Genomic DNA, 26,087 nt, shown 5'->3' on the forward strand with positions numbered 1-26,087 from the left:
TTGTAGGGTTGTTTACAAGCTAAAAGCACTTTATACATCACCTAAGATCCAACCCATCAGTTCATACAAATTCCTTAACTTGTTGTTCTGTACTTTTCCTTATCTCTTTGTTATTACATTCTAAATCAGTTGGGTGAAGAGGGACATCCCAGCATGTGCTAGGACCTACACATTATTCATGTATCTTGTTTTTGACAGGCTTCCTATTTTCTAACGCCAAAGCTGACTTTGGGTTTGCAAAGTGTTGTGGAATACTGACATGGGTGAACAGAATTGTGGAAAAAGCATAATACATTCAGTTAACATAACTTCCTAGCATGACATATATGATGTATATCATTAATACCATGAGCATAATACCTATTAAGATGATGAAAAGGAGTACTTGTGGCACCTTAGAGACTAACCAATTTATTTGAGCATGAGCTTTCGTGAGCTACAGCTCACTTCATCGGATGCATACCGTGGAAACTGCAGCAGACTTTATATATACACAGAGAATATGAAACAATACCTCCTCCCACCCCACTGTCCTGCTGGTAATAGCTTATCTAAAGTGATCATCAGGTGGGCCATTTCCAGCACAAATCCAGGTTTTCTCACCCTCCACCCCCCCACACAAATTCACTCTCCTGCTGGTGATAGCCCATCCAAAGTGACAACTCTTTACACAATGTGCATGATAATCAAGTTGGGCTATTTCCTGCACAAATCCAGGTTTTCTCACATCCCCCCAACCCCCATACACACACAAACTCACTCTCCTGCTGGTAATAGCTCATCCAAACTGACCACTCTCCAAGTTTAAATCCAAGTTAAACCAGAACATCTGGGGGGAGGGGGGGTAGGAAAAAACAAGAGGAAACAGGCTACCTTGCATAATGGCTTAGCCACTCCCAGTCTCTATTTAAGCCTAAATTAATAGTATCCAATTTGCAAATGAATTCCAATTCAGCAGTTTCTCACTGGAGTCTGGATTTGAAGTTTTTTTGTTTTAAGATAGCGACCTTCGTGTCTGTGATTGCGTGACCAGAGAGATTGAAGTGTTCTCCGACTGGTTTATGAATGTTATAATTCTTGACATCTGATTTGTGTCCATTTATTCTTTTACGTAGAGACTGTCCAGTTTGACCAATGTACATGGCAGAGGGGCATTGCTGGCACATGATGGCATATATCACATTGGTGGATGTGCAGGTGAATACTATACCTAACACATATGAAGTGGCTAACAGCTCCATTGTCCTGCATCAGTAGTGTTTGAACCTCCAGGACAGACAACCTGTTAGTGAGTTACAGCACTAATTTCATTAACTTCATTTAACTTTCATTAACTAATTTCATGGCAGGTGAAGGCTCTTATCCTAGGAGTGCGGGGAAAGAGACACTAGAGTTAGGTGCGAGGTCTGGGAGGTCGTTGAGGGGAGCCTAGCCTGGCTTTCTCTCCATTCCCTCCATAAATTGGGGAAACTCCTGTCCTATTTGGTGTCCACAGGGGGCAGAGGCCATAGGAACCATGTGCTGAGTCTATTGGAATGGTCACAGGGAGCCCAGAACAGCTTTGTTCCACCCCCAGCCTGCTACAGCTGCTCCTGGAGCCCCTAGGTGTGTCCAGCTACAGTGTTTGCTGCTGCTGCTTCTCTGGTGGTGGCATTGCCTCAGCTTTAGAATGCTTACGTTCAGACACTATTTTGGTATGGTCCCCACATTTCTCTATGGAACATAAGGCGCAGTAGTGAAATGGATAGAGTCAGTCAAAACTTTTCCAAACAAAAGAGTTTTGTCAAATTTGTGATGTCGTACAAGTTGCATAACACTTATTGGGTATGTCCCTAAAGCGCTTCCAGAGGTTCCCTAAAAAGATCAGAGCCCCAGAGGTTTGTGCAACTTCTGCTGTTCAAAAAGTTATGCTTATCTGATAAGGGCACAAAAACAATATCATGTGACTAAGGTGACCAACCACACAGCTGGATTTGGAATTCTGTATATCAAATTCTCACAACAGTGCTCATTGAGACAGTTTACAAGCAGGCTGAGCATTCACTGAATAATTCTGAATAAAAGATTGTATACTGATCAGAGACGCAGTAAACAGGTGGACAATGATGGTCAATACATCATTCCTTGTGAATATGGTCTTTTTAAGGAGTTCCTCTTATCAGCTGGCAGGCAAGAGGCAGACACAAAGGTGCAAAGATCACAGTTTGTTTTAAGTGAATTCTCTCCATCCATAGAAAGTGGAATTATCCTACAGATAATTTCCTGAGACACACCTGTATGTGCTATATCTGGAAATAAGTCTGTAACAGTGGCCTCCATTTGCTATTGTGGGATTATTTTTTTCCTACTAATTATGGCATTTTAGTAATTAATCACCTTTGGGCCTAATTTTCCTTTCACATAGGTGTAAATCGAGAGTAGCTTGGCTGAAGTCAGAGGAATTACACCACGTAACATAACAGGAGGATCAGCTCCCTGACTTGTTCCTTACTCAAGACACCATAAAAAGTCTGTAATCATACTGAATTCCCCCTTCCTCTGGGGAAGCTTCCTCATGCACAGCTTCTGAAAATGGGCTCCTTAGCCTTGAATAATTGTTAATTTGAATATAAAATGAGGCTTCCTCCCCCGCCTCCTCTGTAACGTTCAGCTGTCAGCATGATGCAGTAACAGCCGAGATTCACAAATGACTTTGATGGCATGCAGAAGCAGCCCCTGCTGTCTGTCTCCTGCTTGATTTTGGAGTCAAGTACAATGTAGTCCCACAGCCTGCAGGTGTCTCCCCCTGGAGAAGGCTGCATAGCTGCTCGGCATCATGTGTGTTACGCTAGCAGATGTTCAGTTGCTCTTCATGCTGCCTCTGAGACAGACCTTCTCTGAGCCTTTCAGTACTCTTAGCCACGACACACACCACAATACAGCTACATTTCTGCTGGCTGCAGCTGCTCTTGTAACACACCAAGACGGGATTTCAAATAAAGAGGAAAATGGGAGGATGGCTGCAGCATTTCCTTCACTGTTTCAGCAACAGATTGGAAGAAGCCGAGAGTTTCTGTGACTGGAAAACCACATTCTGAATTGTGACGGGCTTTGAACTTCCAAGCCCCCAAATCCCACATTTGATTTCTTTTCTCTGCAGGAGGGGGTGGGTTACCATGAAGACAAACCGAAGATGCAGAGCCCTCCTAGCAGTGAGTCTGAACCTGATGGCTCTCCTCTTCTCCACCACAGCCTTTATCACAACCCACTGGTGTGAAGGGACTCAGAGGGTCCCCAAGCCAAACTGTGGGAAAGACAAGAAGACAAATTGCCTCAACTACAGTGGGAATGAGACGGCCAATGAGACAAACCAGAATGTGGTGCACTATAGCTGGGAGACGGGGGATGACCGCTTTCTCTTCCGGTATTTCCACACTGGGATCTGGTACTCCTGTGAGGAAAATATCAATGCTGCTGGTAAGTGGCAATACTATTTCCTTTCAGCTTGCATTGTTTTCTATTTGATTCAGCAGCTTAACGAATAATTAGAGGAGCTATTTGGAACTGTAAACTCTCAGCAGATGAAAGCCTGAGAATTTTAGCAATTCATTGTTCCAAACAGGACAGAGGGGAAACAACCTGTTCATAGCGAGGAGGAGACTTTGCTTGTTTGTCTGTTAATCAGGCAGTGAGGGTGTGCTGAGAGATCAGCTGAACCTCAGACAAATATGTGCTAGCAAGCCCTGGTTCTGCTGCTTGCTTGCTTCCAGAGGCCAGTCAGTGCTTTCCTTTCATGAGTCACTCCACATATCATACAAAAGACAAGGTCTTGGTAGTAGCTGCAGAGATTCTGGGGTTCAGTTACCCAATCCCAAGCATCCCCTTAAATATCCTGAAAACACTGTCCTGGATTTCAGGGGGAGGGTGAAGCTCATGGTTCCACTCAGACAATAGCCCCAATCGTGTGTTTCTAGTAACACTTATTGTGACATGACCCTTAGGTCATGTCACAAGCTAACCAAAGTCTAGCGGAGGAAATGCTGGTGAAAGCACAGGACTGAGTGACAGGAGATCGTTTCCATTCCCAGCTTGGTCACTGATTCCTTGTGCCGCCTTGGGCAAAACACCAGTTTGTGCTTCAGTTTCTTTGACTGTAAAATGGGAGTAATGGTATTTTCCAACCTCACCAGTAAAAGACTCCTGGATGGAAGGTGTTATAGACAAGCAAACAGGGCTGGATGAAGGCACTATAGGCCCATACCTATGGCCCTTGCTCCCCAAGCTGTGCAATGATGCCAGAATCTAAGCTTTAATTTTGAAAAATTGTTTTCTAGTCCATGTGGTTGCAAAACAAAGCTTGAAAATGTGGCCCAGGTGTCCCCGAGGCAATGATGGCTGCAGTGAGCCTCCAGCAGAGGCAGGAGCAGCAGCCGCTACCGCCAGGGAGGAAGCTGCCTGGCCCTACACTCTCAATGAAAGCAGGTGTGTTGCTCCCATCACTTCTGGGAGAGATGGAGAGGCTACTGATTCAGCATCCTCTGGGGTGGTGTCTGGGGGAGCTGCCTGTAGGAGTGTGCCTAACCCCAGATCTCCTTAATCTAGCCCTGAGTGCAAAATGATGACTCAAAGCAAAATGGAAAAGGATTCGTCAGACCCGAAAGGGTAGAATTCCATACAGAGCTAAAGCAAGGATTCTTTGGGCAGGATTTAGGGTTTAGGGGCTGTAGTAAAACAGGTCAAATAGTCTATAAATTGGAGCTGTCTTGGCTGGGAGCTTGATTACATCACGAGGTCTGCACTATCCCAAAGCACTGGGTTGCTTGCTTACTGGATGGCCAGGACAGGACGTGTTGCTTTCTAAGGTGGTACTTTAAGAATCAGTAAGCCATTAAAGCTCATTCAACAGAAGGGTAAACTTGGGCCATCTTGCTCAGGTGAGGGAAGGAATGTGCATGGGACTCCTGATTTGGGATCATCCTCTCAGACCTGCTTGGAGTGGAATGAAGGCAAATGCTGGATCATAAAAATGTACGGAAAAATAAAACATTACGAAAAAAGGGCATTTTTCTCACTGATTTTGAAAGAAGAGCAGGACTTAGCTAGAGCCCGGTGGCACTCAGACCAGAACCAGGGCCAATCAAGCTCCTCTGAGTTTGTTACAGGCTATTCCAGTTTTCCTAGCCAGGCTCAGTCCACTACTGTTTATACCCCAGATTTCCTGGGTATCTCTTCACCATGTGAATTCAGTCCAGTTTACACATTGAGGTAAGTCAGCAGTAGAAGGAAAGCCTGTATATGCCCTTCATTAAGAGCTGTGCTCAGGAGACAAAGCCATGCTGGAGTGGATAAGCTAAGGCTACCTCCACAGCCGTCAGGCACAGGACAGGCCTAGCGCAGCCTTGGGCACTAGGCTGGCCTGACCAACTTGAAAGTGCTCGACAGTAAGGCAGGCTCATTGTGGTCAGGGCCATGTAGACACCAGCTTGTAACGGGAAGCATCTATGGAGGGGGAGGCGGGGGGGGAAGTGGGGGGGGGTACATGTTTACTTTGTGCTGCAGCTGTGAGAAGCACCGTGCAGGGCAATCACAGGCCGTCTGCCTCTGAGTGCATTACCCAGAGCACAGCCCCCGGCTCCCCACCAGAGCCCCAGCATTCCTTGCCACCTTCCCATGCTCCAAATAACCAGAGCACTGTCTATAACATGCTCCACACAGCCACAGGACTAACTAACTACGCAGAATGACTTAGGTGGTGTATTGCAGTGCCTCGCTTTTAGGGGCCCAGACTTCCTACACAATGCATAGGGAGAGCTAGGCACCTAGGAAAGGGACTCGCAAAAGCCAGAATGCTGAGCAGAGAGCGGTATAAGCTAGTCAATAGCAGATACCAAGTGGAGGGAGGTGGCCTAAGCTGTGCCCCTCAAAAGGACTGAGATGACCAAGTGCTGGCTGGAGGCTGGCACCTTTCTTCATTTGTGATTCTCAGCCATGAACCCTCCCTTGACTCAGGTGCCTAAGGCACTTCTTGCAAGAACGGCAGCAGCTGATGCCAAACTCTGCACAAAACAAGCGTGGGGGGCGGCTATCGCCCTTATAACACTTAGACTAGTGATTTGAATGTGGGTGTCCCACCGCTCTGGTGAGTCCCTGAACCTTTGGAGTAAAGAATCATCCTTACTCCCTCGCTCTCGGAACAAATGCAGATTTAATTATTTCATACCCAGTGGAACAGCTTCAACTGGAGAAATGGACAAACTCACACCAGACTGTCCCATAGACCAGGGTGAAGGCACTCATGTAAGGGCTAAGAACCCCAAGTTCAAACCCCTTCTTCATACCCTGCAGGGGGGGGAATTGCCAGGTGTCCAACGCTCTGTAACCACAGGGCCAGAACTAGTAAGGAAGGATGCCTTCGGTGTACTCACACACTCCATATAGCCACCACCCTGTTGATAGCACCCTCCATACAACCGTAGCACTGTTAATAACATACTCTGTATAGCCCACAAGGTTGTCAATAGCAAACTCGGTATAATCACAGGGTGGTCAATAACACATTGTATAGCCCATATCTCTGTCAATAACACATTCCATGTAGCCACCGTCGAGTCAATAGCACACTCTGTAAAGTCACAGAACTGTTAATTAAATATTCCTTACAGCCCCGGTTCAGTCAATAGCACAGTTCATATAGCCACAGTGTGGGCAATAACACAGGCTGTCACTTCCATCTCCTACACCTACCAACAAGCATAACCATGACACTTGTGCTGCTACAGCAAATTAAACTGTGGTGTGTGTTTAATTTTCTAGTTTTGTTTAAACAGGGTTGGTTCCCTTAGTGGGTTTAGGCTGGGCTGGGTTGGAGGCTCCAACGCTACCCTCATACACGTCATGGCCCTAGGGACACAAGACATTCCTTTCCCGGCTTGCCCTGGAGATTTGATCTCTTCCTTTCTGTTGGGAACCAATTGTGGTGATGGCATAAAGAGCCACAGGGGAGGGCAGCACATTGCTGCAAGATAGTAGCAGTGTAAATCGGGCTTAATTTTGTCAACTTGCGAAGATGCCAGTTAGATTTTACAGCTGAAATCTGACAAACCAGATTTGCCAAATTAATATGTGTTGTATTGGAATGGAATTTAAGGATTAACCCTTTTTATTGAGTCTAGGAAACATTAATTTACTAATTCTAAAGTAAAGTTTTTTTCAGGTCTACTTCTAGCTCAGACAGTGTTTCTCAAATCAGTACACTTGGTATTCTTAATCAATCCACAGTTTATTAATTTATCCGGAACTACATCCATACACCATAAACAGTTCTTCAATCAGCTGTAGACACAATCAATTTTCTAGGTCTGTACTGAACACAAAAACACAGTCTTGGAAGCGATTGTCATAGACTAGGGTCAAGGGTCAGCAGTTATGCCAAGGAACAAAGCAAACTACCAAGATTTCTTATTACATATGAGATCAATAATAATCACTTTGTCAGCATTTCTAATACATTTTTTATACTAGAGGTCCCTCACTAATGTGCACGGATGTCTTAAGGCACTTCTAAGAGTATGGTCCCTGCTATTTGAATGGTATGGACTAAAAGGAACAAGTTTAAAATATCAAAAGCAATTGATTATAGTTATTGTATTAAATTTCTCTTAGGCCAATTTGCTGGACATACAAAGTAGAAGTGCTAATAGCATTAGTTAAAATCCAGAATATGATTATTTGAGGTCTCTCTACAGAGTGCAGACTCAACAAACTAACCTTCAGTTATTTATATTACAGAATAGAAGGAGAAATACAATCTTTGAAATTTAATCTCACCACTTCTTACCCCGTTAAGCATGAAATAGGGGAGAATCCTTTCCTCATGGCTGATCCAAACATCATTCTCCTGTCTGGATTTTGCAGCTTATTTGTGGGTTCAGTCATCCCTGCTCCATCCTGTGATTCTGGCCTAGGGGAGAGGCTGTCTTCAGGGGTTCAGCAAGCTCTAGGGTCCCACAAGATGATCCAAGTTGAGATACTGTTTCAGGGTCCATTGGAGGAAGGCAATCCCCTTATTTTGTATTGGACACTGGCCAGCTAGGTATTCAGATTTCAGCTCTCTCAATTTCTCTGAAACTTCCCTTGGTATTCAGTAGAGGGTGTTGGTATATAACACATTCTTTCAGTCCTATCCTTATTGTAGGATTTTTATATTGGATTCATTTCAAGGATTGTTTTTCAATATTAGCCAGGACTATTAATTGGAATTCCCCAAGCTATACCCTCAGTGGGTGCTTAGACCATTCCTTTTCCCTTCTTGTGCCATGCAATCCCTGTCACTTCTAGAGTGCAACAATTTATGAAGAAAACAAACAACATCCTTTATAGTTCCTCTAACCCTAGTGGGCAGAGTCTTTACATTCTTTTCACTTCACATCTTCTGGGGCTTATCATGAGGTTGGAGACTTTATACTGTCAGAATAAGACAGGTTAGTCACAGAGAGATGTGCGTCTGAGTCATAAGGCAAACAAATGCATAGCTTGAGGTGAAGGCAATGTGGATTGGATTTCTTGCAGGAACAGGTCGTTTGTTCCAGTTGACCTTCAGTTTTCTGGGTCTCATAACTAGTTATTTCTAGAGGGTTTAAACTTACGTTTGTACACACATCACTGGTTCGTAATACTTTGTAGCAAGCCAGTAGAATGGGAATTATGTCCTCATGCAAATCATGGGAAGTTCCCTTTAACAGTAACTTGAAGACTTTGTTAACCATTGGAGCTTTCCTTTCCTGGTAATTGTGTATTTTACTTTAGCTTAATTAATGCTCCCCAGATAAGCTGTCCCACCTGTTGGGACAGGCTTATTGACTCTCATAGTCTTTAGCTCCAAGAGGAAGATAAAGGTTTGTGCAAAGTATGCCAATTCCCTTTTTTTGTGTGTGAGAATTTGTCTGGCCCTCTTCTCGCAGAATTTGTCTTCCATTATAAAATATTCTGTTAATAGTTTTTTTTCCCAGAAATCTACAGTAGGAATCATTGCCTGAGTCCACAAATTAAAGAACGGTTATTTTGTTTTGTTTTTTGCTATACAGAGCAAGAATACGAGTAACTTCCTCATTTCCGACTTGAATCTTTTTTTAACAGGCCAACTCCCTTATCTTTAAGTCCGGTTTGAGTCCTATCTCTCGTATATTTTAAAATTTCTTTCAGAGTGGTTTTCCAAAAATGTATTACACATGATATGGGAATGCTGAATTGTATGAAAAAGGGCCTGGCTGTTTTGCATTTCAAACTGTTATGTTTTATATAGGAATGGAGAAACATGCTGTAAACTAAATAGTACTGACCTTGCACTATTTGGTTAGTAGCAAAAGTGTGATTGGTGGTAATCTTAGTTAACAAATAATTAACTGGGCTGAGTAAGAACTACAGCTGTTAACATATTTTCAAGGTATATGTTAATGGCTATATACACTTTACAATGGTGTGGGATGCAACAGGAAATCATACATCTTTCTAGGGGGAAGAAGAGAGACTATTTAGGTTTGGGGGGAATCCCTGTCCCCCTCATTTCTCCTGCTCACATGCACTGACTTCTGTGACTTTGGAAACAATTAAGCTCAGGGCTGGCAAAGAGGGGAAGAGGGGGACAATTGTACCAGGGCCCTGAGTTCAGGGGGCCCTCAAAACATCTGTAACTGGAGTGAAATGGGAAGATGTGGGTCATGTTTGCTGGGGTCCCACACCTTCCCATGTCTCTTAATGAGACTGCCTAAGCTCTTAATTTCAAACTGGACTTTTTGAGAATTCAGACACTTCTGACAAAAATTTAACACTCCTGCTTAAACAAAACCTCTGGTGCAATCTTAACGTTGGTAAAGCTATAACTCCACCAAAAATTAGCATGACAGTTCTCTCTTTTATCTTGTTATAAGATGACATCAAGAGATCTTGGGTAACAGGATCCAAATTTGTACCCTACCACGGTCATCTGATACCGGGCCCTGGAAAATCTGCTCCATGACGGAGAGAGCTGCTGTCGTCCTAGCAGCTCTCTCTGAAACATCGTGTTGTCTGTCTCCTGTGGAGAAACCTTCTCATCGTGTCAGCTGCACTCCTTGGCCTGTCGTCATATGGAATCTTAGGTGGCGTGCTGGCAATGTGCTGGGTAATATTCACTCCATGCATCTCAAGAAGTGGTTTTTTTACCCATGAAAGCTTATGCCCAAATAATCTGTTAGTCTTTAAGGTGCCACCAGACTTCTTGTTGTTTTTGTGGATACAGACTAAAATGGCTACCGCCTGATACTTGACTGCTAGGATAGTGAACCTGACCTACTGTCATACCCTCAGTCAGAGTAACAGGCACACGCCCTGGCCCTGGGGTCTGGTTGCAGTTACATTCAGTGGCTGGGGTCCCTCCATCATAAGAATGTCATGGATGCTCTCACAGTCACTCTCACAGTTCTAGTCCCCATCTCAGAGGGGAGCATATGTTAGACAAGCCCGGTGCTGGTTCTGCATAGTCACAGGTGCGCTCAGGTGCTCCCTGGGTCTATCTTCCCTCTTCCTGCTCCAGGCATAGGCAAACGTACGAGGCTAACCTATTGCACGGGACTCCACACCACATGACTCTATTAAAAATCTATAACTAGGAACTGTACTAGGTGGGCTTCTGAGGAAGTGTGAGTTTTTGGCACGTTTGAATTAGTCATGATCTGAGATCAATCTGCGGAGGAGTTTGCTCAGCAAAATGCTGTGTGAAAGATGCTTACAACAGGAGGGCTTCACTGTAGAAAAGGCAGTTGCCATGGCATGACTATCTGAGTCAGCACCGGCAGGATCTAGCGTTCTCTGCTATACTGGCCGACCGGAGCACGTACAGCACGGCCTCTTTGCCCAGCTACCCACCATTTCAGCCAAAAAGATGCTTCAGCATATGTATAAAATATGGATTTTACCTTCGTAAAATCTGCTGTGGCTGCGAACTGTCCACACACATTCACAAAATAAACGTAGGTCAAGGAAATCCAAAGCTCTGTGCTGTAAGGAAGTGGGATGCTGCTAGAGTTGGCAGAAAAAAGCAAATCATAAACAAAAGGGGCCACAGAAATTCTGAGTTAAAGCAACCCCCAATGGGAGGGAGACTGTGAGCTGTTTCAGGAGATAAATAAATCAGAAGTAAAAAAGCCTGCAACTGCTTGTGAATGGACAGAAGCTAAAAATGGCAGCTGATGTTGGGCGTGAAAACAATTGTATTAGTTGTACCTTTTTTAACAAACTATTTTGAAATATGTTATTAGTAGGGTTGGTTTGGAATGTTCCATCAGAATGATTTTTCCAGTGAAAAGTGCAGTTTCTGCGAAATGCAGCTTTCTGTTGGGAAAAATCAGAATGAAATATTTCAGTTTGGGCCAAGTCGATCCAAACTGGAATGGTTTGTTTTTGAAATGACCCAGATTGATTCAGCTAGAATCAGTTAAACAAAATTAAACTTTATTATCCTACTGTGTGGCGTATTGTCTTATGGGTAAGGCAACCAGACAGCAAGTGTGAAAAATCGGGACTGAGGGTGGTGGTGGGGGGTATAGGTGCCTATTTAAGAGAAAGCCCTGACTATGAAATCGGGACACCAGGTCACCCTACTTATGGGTGGTGTATTTCCAGCCCCCATTCTCTCTTATGGGCTAGGCTCCAGAGGGACTACATCTCTGATAAGGCAATGCTCTGATTTCACTGCGACCAAGTTGAGTGGTGCATAATGGGGGTATGCTCCCCATACGAGCCCAGCAAGTGCTGAGTTAGGCCAGATGGGCCCAATCAGCTAATTAGGCTGCAAGCAGGGGAGATTTAGAATGGAGACAGCTAATTAAGGACAGGCTCACCTGTGCAAGAAGAGGCATGGCCGGTATAAACCCAGGTAGCTGCTCCCAGGGAGTAGGGCTGCTGCTCGGAAAGGCTGTAGTCACTCCCTGAGTGGAGGGAGTTAGAGGCTTGCAAAACCAGAGCGGGGGCAAACCAGACATGTAGGAAAAAGCCCAGGGAAACAGTAAGAGGTAGGAGTACACAGGGACTGTGGCTGCTTGTTATAGGGTCCCTGGGTTGGAACCCATTATAAAGAGGGGGCCTGAGTTCCCCTACCAGCCATTGGGCAGTGGCCGGGGTATTGGAGGTGCCAGACAGACAACAGGTCTGAAAAGCCTCTGAATTCCCTGGAAGTGGAGGACTTTAATGACCTGCCTGGAAAGCCAAGCGACAGAGAGGAAGATGCAGACCCAGGAGTGATCATGGCGGCAGAGTGAGACAAGATTGGGGGGACAACGTTGGAGGGGGAGCGCAAGCTGGCAGAGCTAATACTAAGGATGGCCAGCAGAGCCAATACTAAGGATGGACCCTGTGACAGGCTATATATGAGCTGGGGTGCATTTTGGAGCTGTAGTCCAGGCCGGGGGCCTGGCCCTTTGGGTAGAATGGTGATATCAGGCTCTCCCATAAGAAAATGCAGTTTAATGTTGAAATGACTCCATATGAAGCATTTTAGGTTATTCTGACAAACTGAAAGGAATGTCAAATTGTTTTGTTGTTTGGATCAAAAATATCTAAAGGAAATGTTTCAGCATTCCCAAATCAAATTGCCATTCCACAGAAAACTTCAAAATATTGCAGTGTCAGAATTTCCTGCGGGATGGAAATTCTGCATTCACGCAGCTCTAATTATTACCTAGAAAAAAACAATTGTTTTGCATTTGCTCAGACAACACCAAGTTATTGTATGAGCTATCTCAAAGCCCAGTTTCACTGGAAAATGTACAAGGTGGGATTTTTCTGAAGCACTCGATGTTGGTCTAATTCTGTTCCCATTGAAACTAATGGGAATTTTATCATTGACTTCAATGGGATCAGAGTTAGGCCAACACTGAGTATTTCTGCAAATTCCACCCATAGTTTATGGGATGACATGTATATACTGTTGAAGAGAGTGCTGAAGCCCTGTCCAGTCAAGGACCAAGCTTTGAATTACATAGCTTCTCCAGTGGGGAGAGAGGGCAAATTAATAGTACATTCTGGAGCAGTGCTACTCAAAGTGGTGGTCCGCGGACACAAGCCGGACATCGGCTGCCGGTCTGCGTGCACATTAGAAAAAAAAATTGCGGGTCCCCCCCATCAGATAGCTGGAGAAGCACTGGACTAGAGAATGGTTGGAGAGACTTATTCGGGATATGATTCTTTAGTCAGCCTTAAACAAAACTAACAGATATTGTCACAATGCTATGATAAAATGACAGCAAAGATTGTGACTTCCTCTATATGCTGTGATAGCTGCTGTGAATCAGGAATTGCATAAGTTCCTGTATCTACAACTGATAATAATATTTTCCAGGTTGTGTGGGGGCTCAAAGTTTTACTGTAAATACGACACTGGCGTGCATTATTCCCTGAATCCAGAAATCTGGCAACCTTTACTATGCCTTTTTCAGAGAGTCTCTAAAATTTCTTTTAGGCTTTCCAGTGCTCCTGAGGTTTCTCAACAGGCCAAGATTCAACAGTGTGTAGTTTATAAGGCATTTGGTAGGTGGATAAGTACACAATGTCGAGAGAGATGAAAGAGGCAGCAATATCTAACCTAATATTAGTAATAGGAGACTGTTACCCACATACGCTTGTCAGATGGCCCAACAGGACAAGGTTTCCCGACAACACTTCATGTAATTGCTTCTTGAAACAGCTAGCTCTAGAGCACGAAGAGGAGAGGTTATTTGTGACTTAACTCCTGTGTGTTACTTCAGGCTAATTTAAAAGTGACAAACCTAACAATGACCACAATATAATTAGGTTAAACATCCACGAGGCAGGTAGGATACCAAAAAGTGACACAGATTGCTTTAGAAAAAGATTTCAATAAAATGAGAAGGTTAGATGCTAAGGCTCTAAAGCTAAAAGTAAAGGAAAGAAAATCCCTAGAGAGGGCTTGGATGCTACTAAGGAAAACCTATAATAGAATCTCAGAGGACACACAGACTACTGAACAGAAAGGGAAGCAGGAAGGCAAAGAGTAAACCATGTTTTCTACATGACAGGTTCAAGAAGCTATTTGAGCCAAACCGAAATCCTTGAAAACTTGGAAATCTAAGCCTCTGAAGCCAATAAACAGGATAATAAATTACAGCAGACATTAAGTAAGAAGGCGATAAGAAGGGCCAAAATGGAGTTTGAAGAGCAAATAGCTAAGGGAATAAAAACAAACAAGGGATTCTTTAAATATAGCAGAATCATAAAGTCTGCAAAAGAAGTGGTGGGCTTGCTAGATCATCAAGGGTTAAAGTCAGCAATTAAAGAAGATAAGGACATTGGTGAGAAGCTAAATGATTTCTTTGCCTCAGTCCACTGTTAGGAAGAGTCCTACCTGGGATTGGACTTTCTGGTAAAGATGAGGTGCTCTCAGAGATGGAGGTGTCTGAAAAAGGTCCTGGAGCAAACTGATTGTTTAAATTGCAATAAATCACAATAAGTCACTAGGCCCAGGTGATGCATCCAAGAATTCTGAAGGAGCTTAAGTAGGCAGTGACTGAGTTGCAAACAAACATTTCCAAACTCTCACTAAAAACTGCTACTGTTCCAAAGGACTGGAGGGTGGAAAATATTGTACCCAGGTTTTAAAAAGGCTGTAGAGGAGATCTGGAGAATTACAGACCAGTCAGCCTTACATCTGTACCTGGTAAATTGGTTGAAACAATATTTAAAAATAGAATAACAAAACACCAGGAAGATCATGTTCTGCCAGGGTCTAACCAGCATGGTTTCTGCAGAGGAAAACTGTGTCTCACTAATCTCTTAGAATTCTTTGAATGTGTGGATAAAGGAGAACCAGCTGATATATTGTATTTTGACTTCCCAAAGGCCTTTGACAATGTCTCATACAAGAGGCTACTAAAGAAGTTAAGTGGTCATGGGGCGAGAGGCAGAGTATTGCCATAGATCAAAAAACTGGCTAGGAGACAGAAAATAAACACTAAGATTCAATTGTCAATTTTCATCATGGCAAAGCTTAGCAGTAGGGCCTCAAGGTTCCATACTGGGTCCTGTGTTTGTTTTTATATATTTATTAATGATCTGGAAAGGCAGGTAGTAATGAGGAAATCATTGAGGCCAAGATCTGAACAAGATTCAAAAGAGATTGGCCATTTATATGGATATCAAGAAGATCCAGATTGATCATAATTAATTATGAACAAATTTTGGAAGATAGGCTTCAAGACTCAAGCTAAGAGATGAGGCTATGACCTGTTTGGGGGAAGATTATCCCACATCTTCCTATTATGGAGGTATTACACCTTTCTCTGAAGCATCTGGTTCTGGTCACTGTCAGAGACAGGACACTGGACTAGATGGAGTCTGGGTCTGATCCAGTCTGGCAATTCCTATGCCCCTATAAAATGAATGATGTCGTCCGTAGTTCTCAGAGTTATTGTATCAGGCTGTCTTCGGACTCAGGCAGAGATTACTGTAGCAATAACTCTTGGGTCACATTTTCAAACATTTTTTCACTGCCAGGAGTGGTTTTTTTAAATGAAAGCTGAGAGTCTGGCATCATCACATGGCTCCAGGAGCTGGGGCCCAAACCTCCTGCTTTGGGTTGCTGTCTCTTACCTCCACACAATCAGAATTACATGTCAAGTTTAAACTGCAAAACTATCTATAATATTTCCACAGAATAATGTCTATCTCCACACTGCACACAATGCATTTCTAGTGAGAAATATTAAATATGTATAAACGTGTAAATTCTAATATTTATAATATTTTTATACTTCTATATTTAAATATGAATATATATAAGCAGTTAATGATTTGCATTTTGTTTTTGTAATATACTAATTCACTTTTGTTTTAAGAAATTAATGAGTGACAAGTGCAGCTACAATAGTCACAGGCAAACAGATAAGCATTAACCCTGAAAAGATAAAAATTGTCACAGACAAAAGCAAAAGATAATGGGGTGAAATTCATCATGCTGCTGAGGGTTAGCAAAGGCTGGTGCACCACTTTATTTTTGCGTCTATTTGTGATGGTGCTCTACACAAGTGTGAACTTCACCTAGCCTGATTACATATAGATATGGGGGTGTGTGGGTATGCAAATGGTGTTTAGTATTCTTTTTGATGGATTTTTAGTGGGTTTCAAAATATTTCCTGTTAGTTTTAATTTTATTGAATATTTCCATGTTCTTTTTTGTATTGGAGGTTGAATAAGAGCATCTCATTTACCTTCTCTAGCCCCTGCCTTCTATCATGTCCCCTCTTATCCAGTTCCCCTTAAATAGTCCTAGTCTTAACGCCTCTTTATACAGAAATCTATCCACTCCTCTAATTGTTTGCATTGCCCATCTCTGGAGCTCATTGATTTCTGGTATATTCTTTGGATGGTGTGATAGAATTGACAGTATAACGCTATTTGCACTATTATTTTCCATCCATTTTCTTTGCTTGTTGGCCACTGCTACACGCAGCAGAGGACTTTACTAAGCCATCTGCAGTGCAACCTAGCTCTTTTCCCAGGGTGGTTCCAGTGGATTTAGAATTCAGTAAGGAGTGTGAGAAGTTAAAATTACTCCTCCAAGGTGCATTAACTGGCATTTGCCAACATGGAATGTCATCTGCCGTCATGCTGCCCATTACCCTGGCTTTGTCAGGTCCCTATGGTACCTCTATTCCACCGTTTTGAAATGTTGCTGTTCTCAAAAATGTAAACTAAAGCTATGTTTGGGAAGGGTGATTTTTTGGGGTAACTCTGAACTAAAAGTTTGGCAGTGGTGGTCTAAATTGCCACAATGGTCCACTCTGCAAGTAGCACCAACCATTCCTTTCCCTTTCCTCTGACTACTCTCTTCCTGGTTTTCTGCTACCTGGCCACCTGTTTCTGTGTTGGTGCAATGATTCTGTGAGCACAGCACCCCTATGTGAGGCCATGCCACCAGGAGCTGCTGATGCTACAGCTGCTGGAGTTCCTCCACACCCTGCTGCTGAGGGTCCCATGTGGTGCTCTGGGTCCTGAACGTTGTTAAGATGTGGGTAGGAAAGGGAGGGGCCATTGTCCCGTCAGTTTGGACCATGGAGCAAACAGTGGGGCAAGGGTAAGGCAGATCATAGTGACACATGCCTAGTGAAGACCTGCAATGGGGGAGAAAGGTGATCTCCAAGACCCCTCACAGGCTGTTTTCTCCCCTTTCTTCTGCTCAGTGGAAGGTTTTCATCATAAAGGTTAAGAGATGGCTTGATCTCAGTTTGTAAGTATCTACCTGCGGAGAAGACAGCAGAGGGCTCTTCAGTCCGGCAGAAAAAGGCACAACAAGATCCAGTGCCTGGGAGCTGAAGCTAGACAAATTCAGGCTAGCAATAAGATGCAATTTTCTCATAGTGAGGGTGATTAACCATGGAATAGCTTACCTGGGGATGTGGCGGATTCTCCATCACTTGAAGTCTTTGTGGTGAGATTGGGTATCTTTCAAAAAGACCTGCTCTAGCCCAATTAGAAGTTATGGTGTTGATGCCAGAATCACGGGGTGATTTTTTTTTCTGGCCTATGTTGTGGAGGAGGTCAGACAAGATGATCATAATGGCCCCTTCTGGTCTTAGGCTATTCACTTCTTGGCTTAAACTATTCTGCTCTCACTGAGTGCTGTTGGCTCTTCCCACAGGTGGCATGTGCCAGTTGGGGCAGGAGGCATGTTAACTGAATTATTTATTCCAGGACACAACACACTGGAACAATAAGGCTGAAGTTTTAATTAGAGCTGCTTGAATAGCAAATTAGTTCAGCCAGCTGCTAAGAAATCAATCCCTGGAATCTATTGCCAGCATTATATCCCTGGGTGGTCATCAAAGACAATTAAGCTATGCCAGGAATTCAGATCTGCTGGTAACAAGCAGGAGGCTGTTCATAAGAGCAAAGAACTCATTCAACTGCTGGATCAAACCAGGTGTGATCGATAGAGGGAGACAGTCACAAAGGTGGACTTTACTCATTTCAGCCGGAAAGCCTGGCAGACCATTAAAAGTCTTTCTGGATATTCCAGGCTCATCAAAAAGGTGTTTCCTGTCTCTACAAATGCTGTCATTTGCTAGCCAATGGCAATTGCCCATAGACAGAACCTGGATAAGTCTTTCAGCCCTGCAGTCAAAACTGAGATTACAGATGGCAGGCTCCTAGTGTGGACTCAAACTTGATGGGTCTTTACTGGACCATAAAGTTTATGAAAACAGGAAAGGCTCCAGACCTATCCATATGAAGTTCCTACGATACCTAGGGCTAAAAGGTGATTGCTTTGGTTCCTCAATCAGTGTTTCCAGAATAACCGCATGCCAAAAAATGGCACAATGCAAAGATTGTAGCCATTCTGAAACCAGGAAAACCCTGGAAGATCCCAAGAGCTAGTGATCCATCTCTCTACCTTGTGTCAAATACAAGTTTATGAAGAGATCGATTCTGATGTGCATCAATGAGGTTATCAAGCCACAACTGCTCTTTGTTCAGGCTGGCTTCAAATGAGCACGCTGTACCCAAGATCACATTATTCACCCAACACAAGACATTGAAGATGCCTTTGAGAAGAGCAAGAAAGTTGGTGCTGTTCTGGTGGATCTATCAGCTGCACGTGATGCTGTTTGGCAGGTGGGGCTGACTGCCAAGTTGTGTCACATTATTCTCTCTAAACCCATGGTGCAGCTCATCTTGGAAACGATGATAAATTTGAGTTCCTATTTGCAAGCTGGAGACAAACTTAACTGGCTTAGACATATCTGTAGTGGACTCCTGCAAGGATCCATTGTAGGTCTCCTCCTTTTCAACATATATGCTTTCTGGCTTTAATTGGTGGTAGGTTGTAAGTATGCACATGTGGATGGGCTCTGTCTCGCTGATGTGGATAACGATCTACCCAACGCTGAAGAGATGCTCTGCCAGGATATGAATGCTCTGGCCAAAGCTTCATCAAATGGAGATTTGCTCTGAGAGTCTGATAGTGGCCACAAACTTCCATCTAAACAATTGCCTGGCCTATCAACCCCTTACAGTCTGTGCTGAGGATCATCCACTCCCTTTCCAGCCAGTTGTCACTTATTTAGACTGCGGTCCAGTTTGACGCCTAATATACTGGTCACATCTAGAACACTTTAAGAGAACTCTCACCTCCTGCACGGCCGTGAGATAAAAGCTAACAGGAACCTCCTGGGGAACAGAAGCAAATGTTCTATGAACCTCATTCCCAGCACTGGTGTTCGCACCAACAGAATATTGTGCAGCAGTTTGGGGCAGAAGTTGGCACTGCCTCCCCCTCTGCTGGACATGGGTTTAGTGGGAGCACTGTGGGGAAGACAGAGCTCCTACACATTACCATTCAGCAGCAGCCATCACCAGCTACAAACCCCAGGTCCCTGCTGCAAAGCCCTTTAGACACCCCTCTTTTTGAATGGTGGTGATGGCAATATAAGGGTCACTTGCCAGCTAGGCAGATGTTTATGGCTGGCTTTGACTGTGACCCCTAAAGGGCAGGGGCCTCTGGCATGCTGAACCACATGGCGCACAGCCCTCATGACTTAAAGTAGCAGCAGCTTGTCTCAGGACAACAAATATGCACTGGGCCCTCAGAGCAGGGGTTGGCAGAGCACAGTGTGGTGTGTTCAAGTGGGACAGAAATATGGTCCTAACCAGCCTTTGGCCATATCACTGACTGCAACCTGTCCAAGGATGCTGCTGTGCACCTGTTTCCTTTCTCCCAAATGGAGAGTAAGGGGTACAGGGACTTTGCAGCTGCTTATGCTCCCAGGTGGCATATATCCTGACAGTGCTATTTTGCAAAGAGGGCCATGGCAGAGCTGTGTGCAGCCATGAGGGGAGCTATACGGTGTTCCCTGGGTAACTGTGACGGTGGTAAGGAGCATCTGTCCACTAATATATGGACCAGTGGTCAAACAGCTGTCATGGCCCAGTGGGTAAGAAACTGCAAGACTAGTACCACCCATGACTGCACCTTGTGAAGCAGGACTCCTCCAGGAGCATTGTGGGGAAGCTGCATCTTGTTGCAGAGGAATGGGTGAGCCCCTAACTCTCTGCTAGTGTTGTGGACACGGACAATGGATTGCATGTCACCAAGGCCATGCATGATGGAGGCCAGGGACATGCTGGAAGCCTCCTTCACTGCCTCAGTCTGGTGATGAGGGAATTCTAGAGGGGGATGCCCAGGTGCAGCGTGGTTTACAGTGGCTGTCAAATCCAAGGCCATGGAAACCGTCTCTGTGCAGCACGAGCGGCTGGTCTCACTCTCTTTGCCAGATAAAGCAGGAGGTGGTGACCAAGGAATTCTGCCTTTTGCATGCTGGAGCATCTGTTTGAGCAGAGAGCAGCAGGGCAAGCATTCTGCAACCCTACTTAGGCTCAGACAGACATCCTCCTGGACCTGTCTGCATTTCTCCGGCTGCTCATGGAGAAGATCTGCAACCACCTAGAGCAGGGGTTCTCAAACTTCATTGCCACCGTCACCCCCTTCTGGCAACAAAAATTACCACGGGGCCCCAGGAGGTGGGGACTGAAGTCTGAGCCTGCCCAAGCCCCACCACCCCGGGAGTGGTGGGGGGAAAGCCAAAGCCCCACTGCCCCAGGCTGGGGGGCCAAAGCCCAAGCCCAAGGGCTTCAGCCCCTGGCAGGGGGCCTGTAACCTTAGCCCCGTCACACAGGGCTGAAGCCCTCAGGCTTGGGCTTTGGTCCTGGGCCCCAATAAATCTAAGCTATCCCTGGTCAGTCCATTAAAATGGGGTCATGACCCACAGTTTGAGAACTGCTGGCCTAGAGCTGCAGTGAGGCCACCATGCTGGCAGCAGGGGTGATGTGGCATTGGCCAGGTAATCAATCCCTTTGCTGTGCAAACTGGAGAGGAAACTAACCCCACATAAAAACCTCTTCTAGCAACTGAGCACTACGCTGGGTTCTCTCTGATCGGGAACATGCTGTCTGTGCTTGTGGGAAATTTCCATTTACAAGCAATGATGGAAAAGAAGCTCCACCTGACTGCAACCCTCCTAGTCCCCTGTTTCAAAACCACCATGGCTTCATTTCTGTCAGGGAAGAGGAGGACACTTAGAGGTAGACTCATAGGCATGGTGGCTCAGATCCATGACCAAGAGCCTCCAACATGTGGCCAGCAGCATTACTACCTGCAAGCAATGTTCCCTCTAATTTTTTGACAGGCCGTGTGCGCAAAAAATGTCTTCTGTGCAGATTTTTGAAGCAGAGTTCAAATTTGTGCACCATGAGGCAAATGCACCCAAGCGAGTAAATTTAAAACGTTTTAATTTGCAATTTGTGATAATAATAGTTTTATACCATGTTATTTTATAAATGTCATTTTTAAATACTTAGAAAAAGGAAATTTAACCTCCTTTCCCTTTCCCCCCCTTTTGCCAGCTAATAGAATCTGGCTGTGTTGATAGATGGCAGATGAACAATGTCAAAAATCGCCCGTAAACGATATTTCGGCCTGGCTCCTATGTAGTATTTCATTTTTGTGCGCGCGGAGTTTAGTATCTGTGCACGCACACATGCACACAGCTTAGCGGGAACAGTGCCCGCAAGTGACACCATGGCAGATGCAGCAGCAGAGGGAGAGAGCAGCGGGTCCTTTTGGGACAGTCTGGAGGGCTTTCAATTGGTCAGCGTTGCTTCTGGCTCCTCTCAGGGCCAGGGTGTTGCTGCTGCTACAGTGAATGGGAGGAATGTCTCCATGATCCCAGGAGAATAAGCCCTAACTGAGACCCTCTGTCGTACTGGCAAATACCCAGAGATGTGAGGCCAGCACTGCACCAACTTGCTGTCACCCACCTTCCCTGTCCACTGCAGAGTGTGTGGCCCGAGTGCCCATTTAGTGTGGCTTTTAGTGATGACACAGGTGCACGTCTCTCCTGGGGAGTGTGGAGAGAAGTCTTTTCGTTTGGATGAATGATAAACAGCAATAAACCCTGCCAGAAGAGGCTGTGGGTGGGAGGAGGAGGCAAGTCTGGAGACAGCTTGCAGCCCTAGATCCCTAACTGTGACATAGCTGCACTCGTATTCTCCAGCCCCTTCCTCAGCAAATGCAGAATGTAGAGAGACTTAGCTCAGCATTCATCTCGAGCGACACAGACAGACACATGCGACCTGTCACATGGAGTGACTTCATCATGTCATTTACTCATTGCAGTGGAGGGGTGGGGCTAGACACAGGGGGAGCAGGACTAGCTCAGCCAACCCTGCCTGTGTTGGATTAGCAGGCTGACCCGATCTGAGCCTCTGAATTGGTTTGGGGGGTTCTGATGGACACTCCCTTTTCTACATGGTTCAAAACAAGGCTCTGGGCTGGTGTGAGTCACCAGATCTTCTAGCTCCTCCTCCAGCAATACCCTCTTGGGAAAGGGGCATCTCCCATGTCCTTATGGCAGGGAGCACCCACCTCCAGACAGTGTTGGGGTCACCGCTGTGGGAAGGTTCGGTGGGGAGAGCAAACCAGCTTCCACCATCCAGCAGTGGAGGGTGTGTTTTTCCATTAGCCTCCTTCCTCTCCCTCTCCTCCAGGGACTCCTGTCTCCTGGAGGGGCACCAGCTTTTAGGCAGTAGTGTCCAATAATAGTACCTGCCAATCCTTCCGAAGCAGCACCTGGCCCCAACAGAACGTGCAGACAGTGGCTGCTGCTTCTCCAGCAGGGGGACCTGAGCTTGAGAGCTGGGCACTGCCTTGGAGGCTGGGGCTGCCAGCATGTGGTACCTGCACCTTCTGCCCTCAGCTATGCACCTGTGCATGAAGCTGCTCTAAAATAGGATTCTCAGCCTTTTTCTTTCTGAGGCCCCCTTCCTAACATGCTATAAAAACTCCACGGCCCAGCTGTGCCACACCTGGTTTTCTCCATATACAAGCCAGGGCCGGCGTTGAGGGCAATTGCATGGGGCCCCCATGCCGCAGGGGGCCCCGCAAAGCTAAGTTGCTCAGGCTTCATCTTTGGGTGTTGGCACTCGGGGCCCCGGGCTGCAGTCCTGCACAGCGGGGCTTTGGCTTTCTGTCCCAGGCCCTAGCGAGTCTAACACCAGCCTTGCTTGGCGGACCCCCTGAAACCAAGGGGCCCCGGACCTCTGGTTGAGAATCATGGCTCTAAAGGGCCCAGTGCTCTTGTCACCAACTGCATAGCAGCCTCCTACAGAGGTTTCTGCATGTTCCTTCCCACACCTCCTTTCCTCTCTCCTGTGCCCCTGCATACATATTGACCCCTTTCCTCAGCCCCTCCCTGGGGCCCAGCAGAGTCACCCTGACCTGCCCCTAACAGCTGTGACCAAAGCGCACCCTTCTCTCCCAAACCCACAAAACCCTATTTCCTTTGCCTGTTGTTTTTGAATGTAAACCTTTACAGTTTTTGGAAAATAGGGAAATTTTCAATGAGCAATTAAGATGTTTTGGCAAAGTTTGAAGAGATGAAGCATCTTGCAAGCATGTGAGCGGCATATGGAGCAGCTCTCGGTCTCTCTAAGGAGTGGGGATGCCTCTCATCCTGCTGTGAGAAGCAGGGAGAGGGCACTGGGCTAGAGCTAGTGTTGATCAGAATGTGCTTTCGCAATGCGCTCTTTCCCTAGTATTGTGGAGACCTCTCTGCGCAAGTGACAGGCTGTGATCTAAAGGCTAGAGAAAGGTTTTTCCTCTGTAAGGGATTGGAGCTTTGGGGTTTTATTCGCCAACTGATGTGGGTAGTCTCTGCAGTTGCATAGTGGTAAATGAGGAGAGATGAATGTCTCAAACCTTGAGCCTGTCTGTGGAAAGGGCCACGCTGTGCTCCATCTCTTTAAAGAGGAGGTGCCTAGGTGCTGATGATGAACTCAGCAATTTCTAATGTGTACTGATCACCTACAGCACATGTTGTATTCCACCTTGGTTCGTAGAGGACTGTCTGAATCCACCATGCAAGTGAGGCAGAAGTTTAGCTCTTCCCATCTCTGTAACTTTCCTAATGCTACCCAGGACAGCTGCTGTTAAAATCCTCAGTGATTTCTGCTTTCTGGAGTCCAGGGGAGAGGATAAGGGAACTGCTGCTCATTTTAAATTTCTTGGTTCATCAGGAAAGCTGTGAAAATAGTTTTGCTAGCATAGCTGTTGTTTTCATCTCCTGGTAAGCTGCGCCTATTCAAACAAATGTGCTTTCATAGAGCCAAATGCAAAATTATACCTCCAGGAACAAGGAAGGCAGGCCATGCCTACAGAATGGGGGACTGTATCCTCGAAAGCAGTGACTCTGAAAAGGGATCTAGAGGTCACTGTGGACAAGCAACTGAACAGAACCAGCCAGTGTGACGCTGTGGCAAAAATGGCTCATGTGATCCGTGGATGTATAAACAGGGGAGTAATGAGTAGGAGTAGGGAAGTGACTTTTACCATTTTATGTGGCATCGGTGAGACTGCTACTAGAACCCTGCAAACAGTTCTGGTGTCCACATTTTAAAAATCTAAAAATCGGGGAGTTTGCAGAAAGGAGAAAATGATTCTAGGACTGGAGAAAATGCCGTAGGGTGAGACATTAGGGTATGTCCATGCTACAAGCAAGGCATGCGATTGCCCTGCTCACATACACATACTCACGCTAGCTCTGATTGAGCTAGCGTGAGTATAAAAAGCAGTGTAGCTATGGTAGCATGGGTGGTGGTGGCAGAGGCATGACTGACGTGTGCTGTCATAAATATAAGGGGAAGGGTAACAACAGTTATGTATGCAGTAATATAAAATCCCTTCTGGCCAGAGGTTACCTGTAAGGGGTTAAGAAGCTCAAATAACCTAAAAAGAAAAGGAGTACTTGTGGCACCTTAGAGACTAACCAATTTATTTGAGCATAAGCTTTCGTGAGCTACAGCTCACTTCATCGGATGCATACTGTGGAAAATACAGAAGATGTTTTTATACACACAAACCATGAAAAAATGGGTGTTTATCACTACAAAAGGTTTTCTCTCCCCCCACCCCACTCTCCTGCTGGTAATAGCTTATCTAAAGTGATCACTCTCCTTACAATGTGTATGATAATCAAGGTGGGCCATCAAGGTGGGCCATTTCCAGCACAAATCCAGGTTTTCTCCCCACCCTCCCCAACAAACCCACTCTCCTGTTGGTAATAGCTTATCAAAAGTGATCACTCTCCTCACAATGTGTGTGATAATCAAGGTGGGCCATTTCCAGTACAAAGCTTATACTCAAATAAATTGGTTAGTCTCTAAGGTGCCACAAGTACTCCTTTTCTTTTTGCGAATACAGACTAACATGGCTGTTACTCTGAAACCTGTCAAATAACCTAGTTGGCAGCAGACCTCAAGGACCAAGGGGAAGGAAGATACTTTCAAATCTGGGGGTGGGAGGAAAGGCTTTGTTTGTGCTCTTTGTTTGTGTGTTCTCTCAAGTAGAGAGAGAGAGACCAGGGCAGAAAAAAACCCATCTCTTAAGAACCTGCCTGAAAAAGCATCCAGAATTACTAAAATAGTAAGTAAAGCTAGGAAAGGCATCAGATTATCTTTTGTTTTAGCTTGTGCATTTTCCCTGTGCTGGAGGGAGGTTTATTCCTGTTTTTGTAACTTTGAAACTAAGCCTAGAGGGGAATTCTCTGTGTCTTAAATCTTTTTATTTTTCCCTGTAAAATTGCCTTCCATCTTAATTTTACAGAGGTGATTCTTTTACTTTTTTTAATAAAATTCTTCTTTTAAGAACCTGATTGCTTTTCAGTGTCCTAAAGACCCAAGGGTTTGGTCTGTGCTCACCTGTACCAATTGGTAAGGATATTATTCTCAAGCCTCCCCAGGAAAGGGGGTGTAGGGGTTTGGGGGGATATTTTGGGGGAATAGGAACTCCAAATGGTCCTTTCCCTGAATCTTTGTCTAACTCACTTGGTGATGGCAGCATACAGTCCGTCCAAGGACAAGGGATTTGTGCCTTGGGGAAGTTTTAACCTAAGCTGGTAAAAATAAGCGTAGGGGGTCTTTCATGCGGGTCCCCACATCTGTACCCCAGAGTTCAGAGTGGGGAGGGAAACCTGACATGGTGGCAAAGGTTGAATCATTTTGAATCAGAA

General features: G+C 45.2%; 1 protein-coding gene across 8 annotated transcripts in view; it reads left to right on the plus strand.

Moving 5' to 3' along the window:
• The first annotated feature begins 2,713 nt into the window (after positions 1 to 2,713).
• The window catches only part of GSG1L (GSG1 like), a 139,089-nt gene continuing 115,715 nt past the window's right edge, over positions 2,714 to 26,087 (plus strand). For 2 of the 8 annotated variants that reach the window (XM_073362641.2, XM_073362639.2), the window contains exon 1: positions 2,714 to 3,456. In XM_073362641.2, coding sequence (XP_073218742.1) covers positions 3,156 to 3,456 — 301 coding nt within the window. In that variant the 5' untranslated portion in view covers positions 2,714 to 3,155. The remainder of the gene's footprint in view (positions 3,457 to 26,087) is intronic. The other 6 variants (XM_073362635.2, XM_073362634.2, XM_073362640.2 and 3 more) reach the window with 5 other exon arrangements.

This window comes from Lepidochelys kempii, chromosome 10 (genome assembly GCF_965140285.1).
Source record: "Lepidochelys kempii isolate rLepKem1 chromosome 10, rLepKem1.hap1, whole genome shotgun sequence".
Classification (NCBI taxonomy): Eukaryota; Metazoa; Chordata; order Testudines; family Cheloniidae; genus Lepidochelys; species Lepidochelys kempii.